This window comes from Megalobrama amblycephala, linkage group LG3 (genome assembly GCF_018812025.1).
Source record: "Megalobrama amblycephala isolate DHTTF-2021 linkage group LG3, ASM1881202v1, whole genome shotgun sequence".
In the NCBI taxonomy this organism is placed as follows: Eukaryota; Metazoa; Chordata; class Actinopteri; order Cypriniformes; family Xenocyprididae; genus Megalobrama; species Megalobrama amblycephala.
The window spans coordinates 382537-400505 of NC_063046.1; the positions used below are offsets into that span (position 1 = coordinate 382537).

At 40.0% G+C, this 17969-nt stretch overlaps 2 protein-coding genes across 3 annotated transcripts; one reads left to right on the top strand and one right to left on the bottom strand.

Annotated features, from left to right (window-relative positions):
• Positions 1–777: 777 nt before the first annotated feature.
• Positions 778–2219, top strand: LOC125263932 (GTPase IMAP family member 8-like). The gene is made up of 2 exons (XM_048183132.1): positions 778–1318; positions 1501–2219. The coding sequence occupies exons 1-2, from the start codon at positions 778–780 to the stop codon at positions 2217–2219; spliced, it is 1260 nt and encodes a 419-aa protein (XP_048039089.1).
• Positions 2220–13898: 11679 nt separating this feature from the next.
• LOC125264215 (GTPase IMAP family member 7-like) lies at positions 13899–17913 on the bottom strand. 2 transcript variants are annotated; one of them, XM_048183417.1, is made up of 3 exons: positions 17483–17913; positions 15298–15337; positions 13899–14980 (listed from the first exon to the last, which is right to left on the bottom strand). In XM_048183417.1, the coding sequence occupies exons 1-3, from the start codon at positions 17483–17485 to the stop codon at positions 13959–13961; spliced, it is 1065 nt and encodes a 354-aa protein (XP_048039374.1). In that variant the 5' UTR covers positions 17486–17913; the 3' UTR covers positions 13899–13958. The 2 variants fall into 2 exon arrangements, with proteins under 2 accessions (XP_048039374.1, XP_048039376.1); XM_048183419.1 differs by lacking the exon at positions 15298–15337 and having other exon boundaries at positions 17483–17909.
• Between the last annotated feature and the right edge of the window lie 56 nt (positions 17914–17969).

A 17969-nucleotide genomic window follows, 5' to 3' on the forward strand; every position in this document is an offset into this window, starting at 1 on the left:
TTTCAACTGACATCTTCACATTTTATTTTGCTTGAATGAATAATTAATGCAGAACCATATGTATACATATAGAAATAAATAAATTGTTGATTTACAAAATAGGCCTATATTTCATTTTATATCATTATTTGTTTATCTTTTTACTTCATCAATAATTTTTAGTTGAATCTTCCATATCTTCATATGGTATCCTAACAACGACACACAAAACTGATATGTGACAGGGCAAATTAGGACTGCCTTAGTTGTTTTTGGACCGCATAAAGGGTCATGAAACCCCAGAACACATTGAGCTGTGAAAAGATATGTATAGGCTGCACATCATTGAAAACACCAAAAGGTATTCATTAATTTTATTTAAAAGTTAAAATTAGTTATTTTTACATTTTTCAGAGCGATTTCTAACTTCCGGTTAAAAAAAGCAAAGTCGGAGCAACATCACAAAATCTGACAGAATAAAGTATCCGTGTTTAAAGTCTTTATTTCACACATTCTCCTGCACCAAACATTAACCAGCTCCTTCAAATGAATTATATGTGCAAACTGGACACTGATACAGTGGTGTAGCCTATCTGAACGCGACGACACGGTTATTCAAATAGACAAAAGACTGCAGTTTGACTGCAATAGATTTTGACTGCAGTGCTCGTAAACGTAATCAAAGTAGCCTATTATTAGCCCTATTAAATATTCTTTCGCATTTCTCCCTTGGGCTTGGAAGTTTGTTGTCATTTTCTCTGTGCTCATATAGCCTATTAATATTCATTATTCTGTATAATGAGTGTGTTGTATGTCTGTGCTACAGCAAACACCATCTTGGGAAGAAAAGCTTTTATTTCAAAGAAAAGTGGCAAATCTGTAACACAAGAGGTTCAAAGCGAAAGTGTTACCAAAGAAGGAGTGATTCTTACGATTTATGACACACCAGGAATCTTTGACCCAAAAACACAAAAAATGAGTCCTGAAGAATTTCTTAGACAACACGATGGGCTTCCAGATTTTAATACAGAAAATCCACTTGTGTATCTGCTGGTGATGAAGACTGACAGACTCACTGAAGAAGAGAAAAGGACAGTTGAGATGATTGAAGACTATTTGCCAGATTTTCTCAAAAAGAACACCTGGATCATTTTCACCAGAGGAGATGAGCTGGAGAGAGAAGATCAGACCATAGAGGAACTCATAGAAGATTCTGAAGACCTCAAAGAAGTTGTTCAGAGATTTGACAACAGATACTTTGTCTTCAACAACATCACTCCAGATCCTACACAAGTGGATAAATTAATAGAGAAGATTAAAGAAGTAAAGCCAGAGAAACGTAAGTATTTAAAATGTTCATTTTGTTCAGAAAAACAAACTGAATATGTTGCATGTTTCATGTCAGTATAAGCAGTATAACTTGTCATAAAATATGAAACATTGTTTCATATCATACTGTAAATATTTCTGTAATATCAATGTGGCTATTTCATTTTTATTTCTATTTTAATATTTTGTCAGGAAGTGAGACAGAGACGCTTCTAGAAAGACGAACACCTGCCGAGAACAACAGCAAAGAGCGAAGACTGATTCTGCTGGGAAAGACAGGCGTTGGGAAAAGTGCCACAGGAAACATCATACTGGGGGGAAAAGTGTTTAAATCTGAGTGTAGTTTAAACACTGTAACATTACAGTCTGAGGTTCAGAAATCTGTCATTGCAGGGAGAGAAGTGTCAGTTATTGATACTCCTGGATTTTTTGATCCAAATACAAGTCCAACAAAAATATCTCTAGAGATTGCAAGGAGTCTTAAGCTTTGCAGTGGAGGCCCTCATGCATTCTTATATGTGGTATCACTTTCAGAGAGGTTCATAAAAGCAGATGAAGCTGTTATTAAAAACATTGAAAAGATATTTGGAAAAGAAGTGTCAAAGTACACAATCGCTGTGTTCACCCACAGTGATCAGTTAGAGGGAAAGAGTGCAGAAAATCTGATCAGACAGAATGAAACACTTAGCAGGTTTGTTCAGCGGTGTGGAGAAAGATACCACATCATGAACAACAAAGACATGAAAAACAGAAAGCAGGTGAATGATCTACTGCAGAAGATTGACACAATGGTAGATGAAAATGGAGGAGGCTGTTACTCCAATAAGTTGTTAGAAGACGCTATGATTCTCACAGTTGAAGAATTATTTAACAAGTACAAGATGTTTTTCATCTCTGTAGCTTTGTGTTAACTAGCTGTAGGACTGATGTTTGGAGTTAGTGTTGGAGTTGGTGTTGGAGTTAGTGGTCTAGTGTTACTAGTAGGAATCCCATTTATACAAGCATTAAGTGTCAGCATCACTAAAATACCACAATCTGATTCTTGTGGCCAGAAATCTCTCAAAGAAGAGATTTTGCTCATGTATCGGAGAACGCGAGTTTGTTGGAATCCCCCAAAACAAACAGGAAAGTTTTAAAAATGCAGTACAACGAATTGACTGGAATCATATATTGCTGGGTTCAGACTGTGATAAGAATAGTGGAATCTTCTCAACAACAATTGAACAAACAGTTAAAGATTTCAACTCTAAAATCAGTAGTAAACACAAAAAAATGCTGTACCCTGGATGAGCAACAATATTCTAAAACTAATGAAGGAAAGGGATCTTGCATTAAAAGCGGCAGTTAAAAATAAATTAGCTAGTGCTAGAAACTTGTTTACAACATTACGTAATAAAGTTGTTAAAAACATACGAAAGGCCAAAGCTGATTTTTTCTTGACTATAATAGAGAACGCAAAAGGAGATTCTAAAGCAATCTGGAACCAATTAAAAAAACTTGTGGGACAGGACACAAAAAGAAAAAAAAGAAACTGATGTTGAACAAACTATAAGATCATTCAAACCATCCAGAACTAAAGACATATTTGGCATGGACACACTCATGTTAAAAGAACTCGGTCCAATGTTAATTGCTCCCATAACCAAAATTCTCAATTGTTCCATTTCTGAGACTGTATTTCCCAATGCGTGGAAGAAATCAGCTGTTATTCCAATTTACAAAAATGGTGACCCTCTGTCAATTTGCAACTATAGACCAATTAGTATAATTCCTACAGTGTCTAAAGTTGCAGAGAAGTTAATTGCTCAACAAATAATCACTCATTTAAACACTACATCATTTTCCCTTCACCCTATGCAATTTGGTTTCAGAGCTCAACACTCCACAGAAACAGCAAACTGTTTTTAAATAGAAAATGTCAAAAGCCTATTAGATATAGGTGGAGTAGTTGGTGCTGTGTTTCTGGACCTGAAGAAAGCCTTCGACACTGTAAATCATAAAATACTAATGGCCAAACTAACTAAATTTAACTTCTCACCAGGTGCAATAAAATGTACAGAATCATATTTATCAAATTGATCACAGTCAGTGAGAATCAATGATCACCACTCTCCCTCCCTCCCATTGACCACAGGTGTCCCACAAGGTTCTGTTTTGGGCCCATTGCTTTTTTCTCTCTACATTAACGACCTTCCCTCAGTTTGTTCAGATGTTTCCATCCAGATGTATGCAGATGATACGGTCATTTATACACATGCTAAAAACACTACACAAGCTGCGGCTAAACTAAAACAATCTATGGTCCATGTAACAGAATGGCTAAACCAGTGCTGCTTAAAACTCAATGTCAATAAAACAGTAGCTATGTTCTTTTCCAGATCCAATGTTGCAAATAATAAATCTGAGGTTTTTGTTGGCGGGGAAAAAGTACAAGGTGTGCCTGAATATATATATATATCTTGAGGTGTTAATAGATTCGAAACTTACTTTTAAATCACGTTAAAAAAGTCTGCAATCGTGCCAAATTCAATATTTCAAATTTTCGGTTCATAAGATCACACTTATCACTCCAGGCAGCCAAAATGTTCATGCATTCTATGGTCATGTCCCATATAACTTACTGCTTAACCACATGGTCACAGGCTAACAAAACAACACTAAAACTTATAGAATCATTGTACAAGCAGACAATTAAAATACTGGATAAAAAAACACAAAGACATCACCACTGCAACATATTACAAAAGCATCATCTTTTAAGTTGGGAAAATGTCATCAAATACTCAAACCTTTGTCTGATGTACAAAATCATCCATGGTCTGTCATTGCCTCCACTCAGCCAATTTGTGAACAAAAAGTAACACACATCGGGTAACTAGAGGGGCATTAAGGGGAGATTGTATTGTTCCTCTCCGCAAAAGTGCATTCAGTCAGAGTGTCTTTTCGGTTACAGCATCCCAGGAGTGGAACTCAGTCCCTGGGAGCATCAGAGAACTGGGCACTTACAGTCTGTTTTAAAGACATCTAAAAACATGGTTCATAACAAACCAAACATGCCATCATCATTAATTTTTTAATATTATTAGGACTGTATCCCCCCCTGACCTGATTATGTTACTTCTGTCTATTGTTTTCTGCAGTTGATTGTCTGAATTAGTGTTGTCAAAAGTACCGGTACTTCGGTACCAAGTCGGTACTGAAATATTGAAAATGTGACGATACCCGCATTTCTGTAGTACCGGTAGTACCGAGATTCCGGGTATATTCGGTACCCACTGATAGGGCTGTGGCATTTACTTGAATATGACACGAGTGAAGCACAAAGCTTTGATTACTACAAAAGAAATAATAGGTTAGCAATTAAATGTGACAGCGCAGCCATGGAAACATTTTGGTTCATGCCGAAAGACAGAGCTACGCGAGTCCATACATTTAAGCTTCGTATTCTGTTTTGCGAATCGCGCGATCTGGTCATCTGATTAGCAGAGAATTTAACAATATTCCATTAGTTATTCCACATGGAATCTCTGTTTCTTTTCCCAAATCTTCACTCACAAAGGGGATTATAAACGTTTCTTTTGTTCGCATTTAGGCCTATTCTCATTCTAGAAAAAACACCGTAGGACAGAAACCTTTTTGCTTGCATGTCAATTTCTATTTAACAGTTTGTGCTCGTTATTAGACTTTATAAGGCGCGTCAAGTTTATTTGTATATCGCGTTTCATACACGCTGGTGATTTTTACTTTCGTTTTCTCTGGCAGCGCTAAATCAAACATAGCCTGAATGCCTTGCCCCTGCGGAGGATAAAACTCGCTCTTCAGACCTTTTACAACAAGTGTCAGTTGCTTGTCACGTCAGGAGATAACATGAAGATATTATTAAAGAGAAATGGTCTCTTTACTGCTCGTGTCCCTCATCCATCTCAAAGCGCAGAGCGGCAGGTTATATCAAAGACTATAATAACGGGACATTGGCTATATGATGCATCTTTGTGTGGAAATAAAAAACGAATATTTTTTAAAATAAAATTTAACTTTATTATTATGTAGATTACCATTATTAACCGATATTTATTTCATAGATTTACAGGCTAGTATATTGTTTCACTGACGGAATATCTAAAATAAACACGCACGTCTGTTACCCCTGTTGAAAAAACGAGCATACTGTAGGTTTTGAAGCTGGTATGCTGGTTTGAGCTGGACCAGCACTTGACCAGCATAAACCAGCTCAAACCATCCAACACGATCACATGAGAATGCGTATTAATAGTACGAGTTTGTAATCTCGTAGAATATATACGCCAAAATGAGTTTTGGCGTGCTTATGGTACGCGGTTTTTTCGCGTGCATATGATACGCACTTTATGGCGTGTATATGATACGCTCTTGGGTAGGATGGGGGTGGGGTTTCGTACGTATAATACGCCATAAAGTGCGTATCATATGCACGCGAAAAACTGCGTACCATAAGCACGCCAAAACTCATTTTGGCGTATATATTCTACGAGATTACAAACTCGTACTATTGATACGCATTTTCGTGTGATCGGGCTACTTACCAGCATATGCTCGTTTTTTCAACAGTACAAAATGGATGTTTGAGCATTTATTTATTTATTTTATATTTCAAAATTTATTTCATTGAGGCAGCCTATACACACACAAACACGCTCCAAATCATATTTAATGTTTTTAAAATAGGCTATATAAAATAGTAAAATAGTTTCAACAGATTTTGCTGTGGTACCGAAATTGGTACCGAGAACCGTACAATTTTCATGGTATCGGTACCGACTACTGGAATTTTGGTACCGTGACAACACTAGTCTGAATTTGTTTTAATATGCTGTAATTGTATCTGTACTGTTTCTACACTGTATTTATCTACAGGCTTTAATGTATAGCTGTGTTTTCACTGCTCGTTTATGTTTGCTCTGTTCTTAATCTTTTAATCTTGTTTATGTTTTTTTTTTTTTTTTAGGGAGACACTTTTTAACAACTGTCCAGGGACTATGGATGAAAAATAACCTTTTGGCTAATTCCAGTGCATTTACAGCAATGTTAATTAATGTACATTGTCCCTGTCAAATAAATAAATAAAATAAAAGTAAAATCACAGTAAAATACCAACAGCTGTAGTTGCCAGAACTTTATCACAGTAAATACTGAAGTAACACTGTAGGTTAAAAAATTATAAAATATAAATATATATACAGTATGTCATTAAGTGATATAATAAAGAAATAAGCCCCAAGAAGCCGTGGTTTACAGTGAATTTATAACAGCTAAGGGGTGTTGTTAACCCTTTTAGCTGTTATAAATTCACTGTAAATCACAGCTTCTTGGGGCTTATTGCTTTTATAAAATGGTTACCACAAATTTTAACCCCAAAAATATGTATCAATGCTACTTTCATGAGGTAAAATCACTAAAAGCCTTCCTTCAGCTGGAAAAAATATTTCCTTTGACCGTGATCAGCAACAGGAGTTATATTATTACGCCATTAGATGGTGGCAAAGAGTGACTTATTCGCAAAGACTTTTTGTCACGGTTCGCAGATGCATTGTTTCCTTCTTGTCGCGTGCTCTGTGTTATGACAGCAGTGGGTGTGTTTGTGTATGTGTGCGAGTGTGTTTGTGGGTGTGCCCAGGCCATGTGGTTATCAGTGGACTCAGCTGCCACTCATCACTCTCCCCACCTGCTGCTCATTCCCTCACCCTTTAAATACTCACCTCATTCATCTCTCCATTGTCAGATCGTTGTTTGGTGTCCTGTTCGTGGTTGTCTCGTCTGTTCCTGACCGGAGTCTCAGTTGTTCATCGTCTGTCCGTGGTTTACTGTCTTCGTGCCTCGTCTATTGTCTGGAACCTGGAATCATCTCACCGCCACTCTTCTGTCACCACGCCACGTCACCAGCCGACCATCTCAGTCCCTGCGCCAACCGAAGCCTGCACATTTTCATTGACTGTGAACTTGCTACTGCTTGTTGTTCAATAAACGGCGTTACTTGCATCTGCTTCCTGTGATCAATCATGACAGAACGATCTGACCAAGGACAGGAAGCAGCAGGTACACAGCAGTCGTCACTGGAGGATTTCGTCAACAGCAGCATTCGTCGAATGGAGTCACAGGAGAGAAATCTCAACGAGACGGGAAGAGCCGTGCAGGCTCTCGTGGCGCAGGTATCCGAGCTCACCCAGCAAGTCCAGCTGCTTCGTGGTCCCGCTGCGCCACCCACACCGGCCGTTTCCCCACCCACACCAGCGAGTGTCGCCACTCCGGAGCCTCGTCTTCCAGTACCAGAAGCTTATTCGGGTGAACCAGGATTTTGTAGAGCTTTTCTGACGCACTGTACTATGCATTTTGCTCTGCAGCCCTGCACTTTCAGCACCGAACAAAGCAGAGTGGCTTTCGTACTGACGCTCTTGACGGGGAAGGCATCGCTCTGGGGAACGGCGGTGTGGGAGAACCAAGACCCTTGCTGTACCTCGTTCCAGTCACTCTCCACAGAAATGAAGAGAGTGTTCGACCGCTCAGTCGCGGGGAGAGAAGTTGGCGGAACTACGCCAAGGAGAGAAGTCGGTGTCGGATTTCGAATCGAATTTCGTACATTGGCGGCAGAGTGTCACTGGAACGAGGAGGCGCAGTGGGACATGTTCCTGCATGGGTTGGCTGACCGTGTTCAAAGGGAGATCTACGCGCTGGACCTCCCTACCACGTTTAATGGTCTCGTCGACCTGGCGCTCCGGGTGGATGCTCGGCTGACCAGGGCCGAGTGGAGGAGTTCAGCCCACAGGAGTGAGGAAACCATGAGGTACAGCGGCGGGGACACGGTCAGTCCCGTTCAAGATCATGAGCCCATGCAGGTGGGTCGAGCTCGGCTTTCCCGGGAGGAGCGGGAGAGGCGGAGGTCCCAAGGACTTTGTTTATATTGTGGTAAGGCTGGACATTTCGCTTACAATTGCCCGTTAAAAGGGCAAGCCCGGCAGTAAGTTTGAGGCTACTGTCGGGTGGGATCTCCGCTGGAAAGTCCTCAACCACATCCACCCTCCTCCCGGTGAGACTGGGATGGTCGCATCACCTTCACAACTGCAACGCACTTCTGGATTCCGGGGCAGAAGGTAATTTCATGGACCAATCTTTCGCCACCAAGCTCCACATTCCGTTCAAACCACTCACCAACAGAATCGCTGTGCACGCACTCAATGGACAGAGCCTTCCCACCATTTCTCACGTCACTGAAGACATCACTCTGATCACCGCTGGAAACCATTCTGAACTGATTACTTTTTCTATTTTTGATTCCCCTCACACCCCTGTCGTCCTTGGTCATCCTTGGTTCACCAGACACAACCCCCGGGTAGACTGGGTCCAGAACTCCATTGTGTCCTGGAGTGAGGAGTGTCATAAGTCTTGTCTTGTCTCTGCTTGTTCGTCTGTTTCTGGTTCTGTCTTACAGGAGGAAGCAGTGGATCTGTCTAACGTGCCTGTCGAGTACTAAGACCTGAAGGAGGTGTTCAGTAAGTCTAGGGCTATAGGTGCTATATAGGTGCTATAGACCTAGTACCAGGGAAGTCTCCGCCTAAAGGCAAGTTATATTCACTTTCGGTTCCCGAAAGAGAGGCTATGGAGAAATATATTTCTGATTCACTAGCAGCCGGGTTCATTCGCCATTCCTCTTCTCCAGCGGGGGTGGGGTTCTTTTTGTGGGGAAGAAGGATGGTTCTCTGCGACCCTGTATTGATTACCGGGGGTTGAACAACATTACGGTAAAGAATACCTATCCTTTGCCGTTAATGTCTTCAGCCTTCGAGAGGTTGCAGGGAGCATCCGTCTTCACAAAATTGGATTTAAGAAATGCTTATCATTTGGTCCGCATCAGGGAGGGCGATGAATGGAAGACCGCCTTTAACACCCCCAGGGGGCACTTTGAATACTTGGTTATGCCGTTCGGGCTTTCCAACTCCCCAGCGGTCTTCCAGGCACTTGTCAATGACGTGCTGAGAGACATGGTCGATCAGTTCTTATATGTCTACCTGGACGACATACTGATTTTTTCCTCATCTCTCCAGGAACACGTACAGCACGTTCGACGAGTGCTTCAGAGGTTGCTAGTGAATGGGCTTTTTGTCAAGGCGGAGAAATGCGTTTTTCATGCACAGTCTGTTCCTTTCCTAGGGTACATCGTGTCGACTGAGGGAGTACGCATGGATCCTGAGAAGGTTAAGGCTGTGGTAGATTGGCCAAATCCAGATTCCCGTAAGGCCCTACAGAGGTTTCTGGGGTTCGCCAATTTTTACCCGGCGTTTCATTCACAACTTCAGCCAACTAGCCTCGCCTCTGATCGCCTTGACCTCCCCCAAAACTTCGTTCAGGTGGTCAGACGCAGCTGAGGCTGCGTTTGCCAAACTGAAGGCTCGCTTTGTTTCGGCCCCTATTCTCGTTGCCCCTGATCCATCACGGCAGTTTGTGGTGGAGGTCGACGCATCAGAGGTGGGGGTAGGTGCAGTGTTGTCCCAGCGTTCTCCCGCAGACGATAAGATGCATCCGTGCGCGTTTTTTTTCACATCGCTTATCTCCCGCCGAAAGTAACTACGACATTGGTAATCGGGAGTTGCTGGCAGTCAAGTTAGCTTTGGAAGAATGGCGCCACTGGTTAGAGGGCTCTGGGGTACCCTTTATCGTCTGGACCAATCATAAGAACCTAGAATACATTAGAACTGCCAAAAGATTGAACTCCAGTTGTTTTAACCGTAGTGGACCGGTTCTCGAAGGCGGCTCATTTCATTCCCTTGCCCAAATTACCCTCAGCCAAGGAGACAGCGGTTACGGTCATTGATCACGTCTTTCGGATTCATGGCCTTCCGGTAGACGTGGTCTCTGACAGGGGTCCCCAATTCGTTTCCAAATTTTGGCAGGAATTTTGTAGATTGCTGGGGGCGACTGTTAGTCTGTCTTCTGGGTTTCACCCCCAGAGCAATGGTCAAACTGAGAGAGCCAATCAGGATTTGGAGCGAACGTTGCGATGTATGGTCTCCAAGAATCCTTCCTCTTGGAGTCAGCAACTCTCAATGGTGAAGTACGCACACAATACTTTACCAGTGTCGTCCACGGGCCTATCTCCGTTTGAATGTAGTGTAGGTTACCAGCCACCTATTTTTCCCAGTCTGGAATCCGAGGTTGCGGTCCCCTCTGCCCACGCCTTTGTCCAGAGGTGCCACCGAACTTGGACGAGAGCCCGAGAGTGAGGGAACGCACCAAGGCCAAGGCCGATCGCCACCGGTCAAGGCCTCCGGTTTACGTCGTCGGTCAAAAAGTGTGGCTTTCTACTAAGGACATTCCTCTCCGATCCGTTTCTAAGAAGCTTGCTCCTAAATTTATTGGCCCATTCACTGTCACCAAGATCATTAGTCCGGTGGCAGTCCGCCTCAAACTTCCTCCAGTGTACAGGAGGATTCATTCCGTCTTCCATGTTTCCAAGATCAAACTTGTTTTTCATTCTGAGATTAATCCGCCTGCCCCGGTTCCCCCACCGCCGCGTCTCGTAGATGGGGAACCAACTTATTCGGTAAATCGTATTCTGGACTCTAGGCGGAGGGGACGCGGATTTCAGTACTTGGTGGACTGGGAAGGTTACGGTCCGGAGGAGAGGAGTTGGGTTCCTGCCAGAGACATTCTGGATCACACCCTTATCGATGATTACAATCGACAGGTAAGGGAGTCGGGGAATGCCAGGAGGCATTCCTAGGAGGAGGGGTACTGTCACGGTTCGCAGATGCATTGTTTCCTTCTTGTCGCGTGCTCTGTGTTATGACAGCAGTGGGTGTGTTTGTGTATGTGTGCGAGTGTGTTTGTGGGTGTGCCCAGGCCATGTGGTTATCAGTGGACTCAGCTGCCACTCATCACTCTCCCCACCTGCTGCTCATTCCCTCACCCTTTAAATACTCACCTCATTCATCTCTCCATTGTCAGATCGTTGTTTGGTGTCCTGTTCGTGGTTGTCTCGTCTGTTCCTGACCGGAGTCTCAGTTGTTCGTCGTCTGTCCGTGGTTTACTGTCTTCGTGCCTCGTCTATTGTCTGGAACCTGGAATCATCTCACCGCCACTCTTCTGTCACCACGCCACGTCACCAGCCGACCATCTCAGTCCCTGCGCCAACCGAAGCCTGCACATTTTCATTGACTGTGAACTTGTTACTGCTTGTTGTTCAATAAACGGCGTTACTTGCATCTGCTTCCTGTGATCAATCATGACACTTTTGTATTGAAACTTGTTGTGAACATGTAACAAGACTCAAATAACAAAGGCTTTGACTAGCGCTGTCAGTGTCAGCAGGGCACGGGAAAACCCATTAACTGTTAAAAGGACAAGATCACAGCTTAAATTCAAACGGTTTTTATTAAGAACAGGACTGACCTAAAGGAAAATGCTAAACCTGAATGCCGCTCACTCAATATCTCTCTCACATTACTCTTCTACATAATACAGTAAGCTTCAATGAACAAAAAAATTCAGAACTAGTATGCTTACGTTGCTAAGACTAAGAGTGGTTGCTAAGACACTCAATGGCACAGCGATACATGTAATGCGGTCAGCTGTATGTTTATGGGAATTTTACAACAGCTTTGAATGCGGCTCAACCGATCAGAATCCAGAGCCGGAACTGCCTGTTTTATAATGTTAAAATACCAAACATCTGAAGTACTAAAATCTGCCTTGAACCTTTATAATATACTTATAACCACCAAAAAAAAAACAAGTAAATTGAATAAATTGAAGTAAATACTAATTTACAGAAGGTGCACTGTGTCTTTCACACATGTATAAAACACCATCATGGTAACATGCATGCAAATAGTCATTAGTTTAATTTAGTAATTTGTAAGAAATATTTATTTATAAGAAAAAAAAGAAAAAAAGTTTTTTTGATGAAAAAAAACATCTAATGTGAAATCTCTTTCAGTAAGATGATATATCCCATTATATTTATTACTATTGTATATAGTAAAGCAACTTATCATTAACGAATTAATAAGTTTTTACCGTAGCATTTACAGTCTGTCCTTTTATTGCTTCTTCCATTTAATTTAAAAGGCCTAACTGACTAACACCAGGTACATTTAATACAGTCTGTAATTATGTATCTGTTGTTGGCCAAAGAAAAGATGATTTTAAATATAATAATTTAATATATATAATGTGATTGCTCTCATGCCACAAGCCAGTCAGAAAATAGCATTTCAGAAAATAGTTTCGAGTATCAAATACATTTAACCTTTTTCATTGAACACAAGAATCTCAGTAATGTCAGACAACTCAATCTAGATGTAAATCTGGAAATACATTGAAGCACGAAATTAGCCAGAGGTGAATTATCACAATTACATGATCTGACATATATCATTTCAGATTTTAAGTGAGGTACAAAGACAAAAGCCAAGCACACAACACAATAAATAGAGCTTTGCTCATTGCAGTGTTGTTGTGTTTTTTAAATGAAGTTGGGCTAGGCTGGGATCTTTAAAAGTCTATTTATTCTTCGAGTCTCTAGCTAGTTTATATGATGTGTAATGATTGAAATGCACCTCAAACTGTTTTCTCTGTGGAGGAGGAAATCTTCAGCTGCCCCTCAAATCATATTTCACATATCATATAAAAAAAGGATATGCTTTATGGTATAAATGTGTGTTGTATAAATGCAACCTGGGCATATACATTTGCCATGTTGTCTTTATTTCTGGCATCATTACTACAGTCTTCAGTATCACATGATCCTTCAGAAACATTTCTGATTATTTTATCAATGTTGAAAACATTTGTGCTGCTTCAGATCTTTGCAGAAATGGTGATTTTTTGATTAATAGAAAGTTAAATGAATAGTATAATTACATTTATTGAAACATTATTTTGTAACATTATAAATGTCTTCACTGTCACTTTTGATCAATTTAATGCATCTTTGTTGCATAAAAGTATTAATTTTTCACTTTTCCAATCTTATCACGGTTTACACAAAAATGTGTTGATCATGAATATATGGAATATGTTATAAGGGACTCTTTTCATGTACTCCTACTCACCAGAATATAGTAGGAAAATATGCATTTTCAGCTTGATTAGCTCTGGTTCAGGTGTGTTTAATCAGGGTTGGAGCTGAATTCTGCAGGTCTGTAAACCTTGTTGCTTTAACAGTAAAAATAAAACAATAAAAAATAAAGTTGATTATGAATCAAATATATATGGATCATTTGACTCAATATGTCCAGTCACTTTGTATTATGAAGAATAAAGTAAAATATTGTAAAATAAGAATAAGTAAAAAATATTAAATAAGATTGTTCATTCTTCAGTTCATCCAACAACGAAAAAGAAAGGAAGAAAGTCAATGGCTGACTGGTTACCAACATTCTTCACAATATCTTCTTTCAGAACAAAGAAATGTATATAGGTTTAGAACAACATGAGGATAAATAAATGATGATGGGGTTTTTTGTTTTTTTGTTGTTTTGTAAACTATCTTTTTAAGCCCAACAAAACTTGTAAATTGTCCATTCAAATAGCTATTCATTCATTGAAGACACTGTTGGTTTATTACATTCTGCACAATGAACTGTCTGTGCATCCATTTATTATAATCATCCATAATATCAATATAATATTTTATCATGCAAATTCCAGAAGAGTGGAACCCCAACACCCCCCAGTGTTCCTCTCAATAATGTAGCTGATAAACCTGCTGGACCCACAAAACACCCCGTGATCCCTCCAGCAGCACAACCACACATGATTTCCAGCAGATCAGATTTCAGATGTACTTCAGTGAATCTCCTGACCCTGTGATTGTTGTATATCTGTGTGCAAACGGCTCCTGAAGCGGCTCCTGTCACTGCTGATAACACACCTCCAGCACAGCCATACAGAAATGATTTAACATCAAATGAACCTTCATTCCTCCCATTAACACAACCCAGAGCAAACACAATGACAACACTGACTGCATACAGGTATTTGGGCTTCATAAATCTCAGCAGAAATACTCTGAGCGACTGATCTTTAAACATCTGTAAAGTGTAGCAGCTGTTCTCATTGTCAGACACCATTCGTTGGATCTTCATCAAGAGTTTGGTGACCTGATCTCTGTTGTTCAGATCTTTGTTGTTCAGCAGGTCAAATCTCCCTCCACACTCCTGTGTCAGTTTGGACAGTTCTGCATTTTGTCTTATTAGTTGATCAAGAGATTTATTTTGAAGCTCGTCTCCATGTGTGAAAAGGACAAATGTGTGTTTCATGGCCTTCACTCCAAACATCTGCTTGAATAAGAACAGGGTATCCACATCTTGCTGAGTGAAAGTGTGTAAAGGGAGAACCAGAAGGATCACATGGATTCCCGGAGAGCACATGTTCAGTCCTCTCTTTAACTCCACACTTAGATCAATGTCAGATGAATTAAAGAAGTTTGGAGTATCCAGTACAGTAATTCTTCTGTTTGACACGTCAGCTGTGTGTTTTTGACATCTGTTAGTGATGGAGGTCAGGCTCCGACTGGATGGAAACACATTTTCTCCCAGGATAGTGTTTCCAGAAGCACTCACTCCTGAACCGGTTTTGCCGATCAGCAAAATCCGAAGATCACGAGTGTCTGATGGCTGATTGACAGTTCGCTCCATCACTGAAAAACACCAGAAATAGTTACAGCACAATCTCATGGCACTTCCTAACTCTTTTATGTTTTGGTGAATTGGTGGCTAATTCTTAATACCTCATCATGTTGAATTTACTTTTAAAAATGCATGCATATTGCCTACATTTTAAGTAGTTAGGCTGGCTTATTTTTTTTGATAAGTGCAGTATTTTCCATTCCAATTCAAAATATATTTAAAAAGTCTTAAATCAAGTTGCATTTAATAGATAAGCAAATTGAATGAAAAAAACAATATTAAAGGGTTAGTTCACCCAAAAATGAAAATTCTGTCATTAATTACTCACCCTCATGTCGTTCCACACCCGTAAGACCTTCATTCATCTTCTGAACACAAATTAAGATATTTTTGATGAAATCCGATTGCTCAGTGAGGCCTTTATTGACAGCAAGATAATGAACACTTTCAGATGCCCATAAAGCTACTAAAGACATATTTAAAACAGTTCATGTGACTACAGTGGTTAAACCTAATGTTATGAAGCGATGAGAATACTTTTTGTGCGCCAAAAAAAAAAAAAAAATGTAATGACTTTATTCAACAATATCTAGTGATGGTCGATTTCAAAACACTGATTCATGAAGCTTTACAAATCTTGTTTCGAATCAGTGGTTCGGAGGGCCAAAGTCATGTGATTGAGGCTTTGATAAATCATAAGTGATTTGAAATTGATTGTTCTCCCTCGGTAGAAATCGCATTCGGGGGGAGAAATGGGAACGTGGGGGCACCGCGATGTGACCGCAAAGGGCACTTTCACTTTCGCGATCACCACCCCCTCCCCCTGTGCACGCCACTGCTCCAAACCACTGATTCGAAGCAAAAGATTTGTAAAGCTTCGAAGCTTCATGAAGCAGTGTTTTTAAATCGGCCATCACTAGATATTGTTGAATAACTCAACTCAACTCAATTCAACTTTTATTTATAAAGCACTTTCAAAACCATTAAAATGGACCAAAGTGCTGTCCATAGGTAGGCTGATCAATAACACTAAAATACATACAAACATTATATACATTAAAACAAGACACCAGAAAATCAACAACAAATCACTCACAGTTCTCAGACCTAATCAAACACCAAAAGCTTGATTAAATAAATAAGTCTTCAATTCCTTTTTAAAAATATCCATGCCTGATGAGGTTTTTAGGGATAGTGGCAACACATTCCAAAGTGCAGGAGCCGCAACAGAAAAAGCGCGGTCTCCACTACGCCTCAAGCGAGACCGTGGGACGGTTAGGAGCATATTCCGAGAGGAGCGAAGGTGACGTTGAGACTGATAAGGAATTAACATATCTTTTATGTACTCAGGAGCTTGATTATGTAGTGCTTTAAAAACAAACATCAACACCTTATATTGTATTCTGTATCTAACAGGTAGCCAGTGAAGGGATATCAATAAAGGTGTTATGTGATCCCGTTTTCTGGTATTTGTTAAAAATCTCGCTGCAGCATTCTGAACACACTGAAGACGAGCAACCAGTGATTCACTTATGCCCAGATAAAGAGCATTACAATAGTCCAGCCGGGTTAAAACAAAGGCATGCACAACAATCTCCAAGTCCTTGTACGAAAGAATTGGTTTCAGTTTAGACAATTTTCTTAACTGAAAGAAAGATGATTTCACAACGCTGTTAACTTGACGATCAAAGCGCAAGTCAGAATCGAAAAATACTCGAAGGTTCTTTACATAACTTTGCATATTGTTGGATAGTAGTCTATTATTTCCAGCCGGAGCATTCCCAAGCTCCTTGTTCCCAAACATAATAAACTCAGTCTTATCCTCATTTAATTGTAAAAAATTATTTGCTAGAATAAAGTCGTTATTTAGATTTTTTTGTGCACAAAAAGTATTCTTGTCACTTCATAACATTAAGGCTGAACCACTGTAGTCACATGAACTGTTTTAAATATATCTTTAGTAGCTTTATGGGCATTGAAAGTGTTAATTATCTTGCTGGCAATAGAGGTCTCACTGAGCCATTGGATTTTATCAAAAATATCTTAATTTGTGTTCTGAAGATGAACAAAGGTCTTACGGGTGTGGAACAACGTGAGGGTGAGAAATTAATGACATTATTTGGGTGAACTAACCTAGTTTATGCTAGTTGTATATTAAATTTTTATTTTCAAACAAGCAAAATGATCTGCCAATGCAAAATGATCTTGTCTTCCGTTCGAATTGAGATTATCATTCTTACCATTGAAATAAATTTATTTGTTTTAATGCTTTTTAAACGTTTTTTTTTTTTTCTTTCTTAAAAATGCATGTTATACGAAATAGCCCTCGTAAAATGCATGTTTTCCCGTGAGATCGGGTTGAATATTGCTCGTGTTTTTAGAGGTAACATATGATTCTTTATAATGTTTAAATAACATATTAAGACATTTGTTCCAATTAGCTCGTTGTTGTCATGGCGCATACCGGCGATCAAATTTTATTTTTATTTTTAAAAACAACGGCGTCGCCTTACCATTGGTTGTTCTGTCTCGGTTGTTGGTCCAAACAGTTATCTGCAGCTAGTTAGGTTCAGATTTGTGTGATCACAGCACGGAGAGAAATGCAGCAGATTGGCGCTGTAAAATGGTTTACAGACTTTGGCTTCATCAAAATGGCTTCTGTACTTTCACTTTCGATTCACCCGCCCACTTCTGAAATCCTCGCCGCGCTCTTGTTAAAGAACAAAGATCAGTTAACTTTTTAAATCCTTTCTTCTTGTATAGGCTACAATATTTGAAATGTTGTATTGATGGCACCACTCATGTCTTGCCTCCTTAAAATGAAGCATTTTATTAATGCATTCCTCGTTGTTGCTTTAGATTAAAGCATAGCCTAATTTAGGTTAATAAAGATTGTTTTTTTGCGCTCAAGGCACGATAAGGCTCTATCTGAAAATGTGGTCAGTAGCCTATATGATTCACAATAGAAAATCGATCTTATATGAAGGTAAATATCAAAGT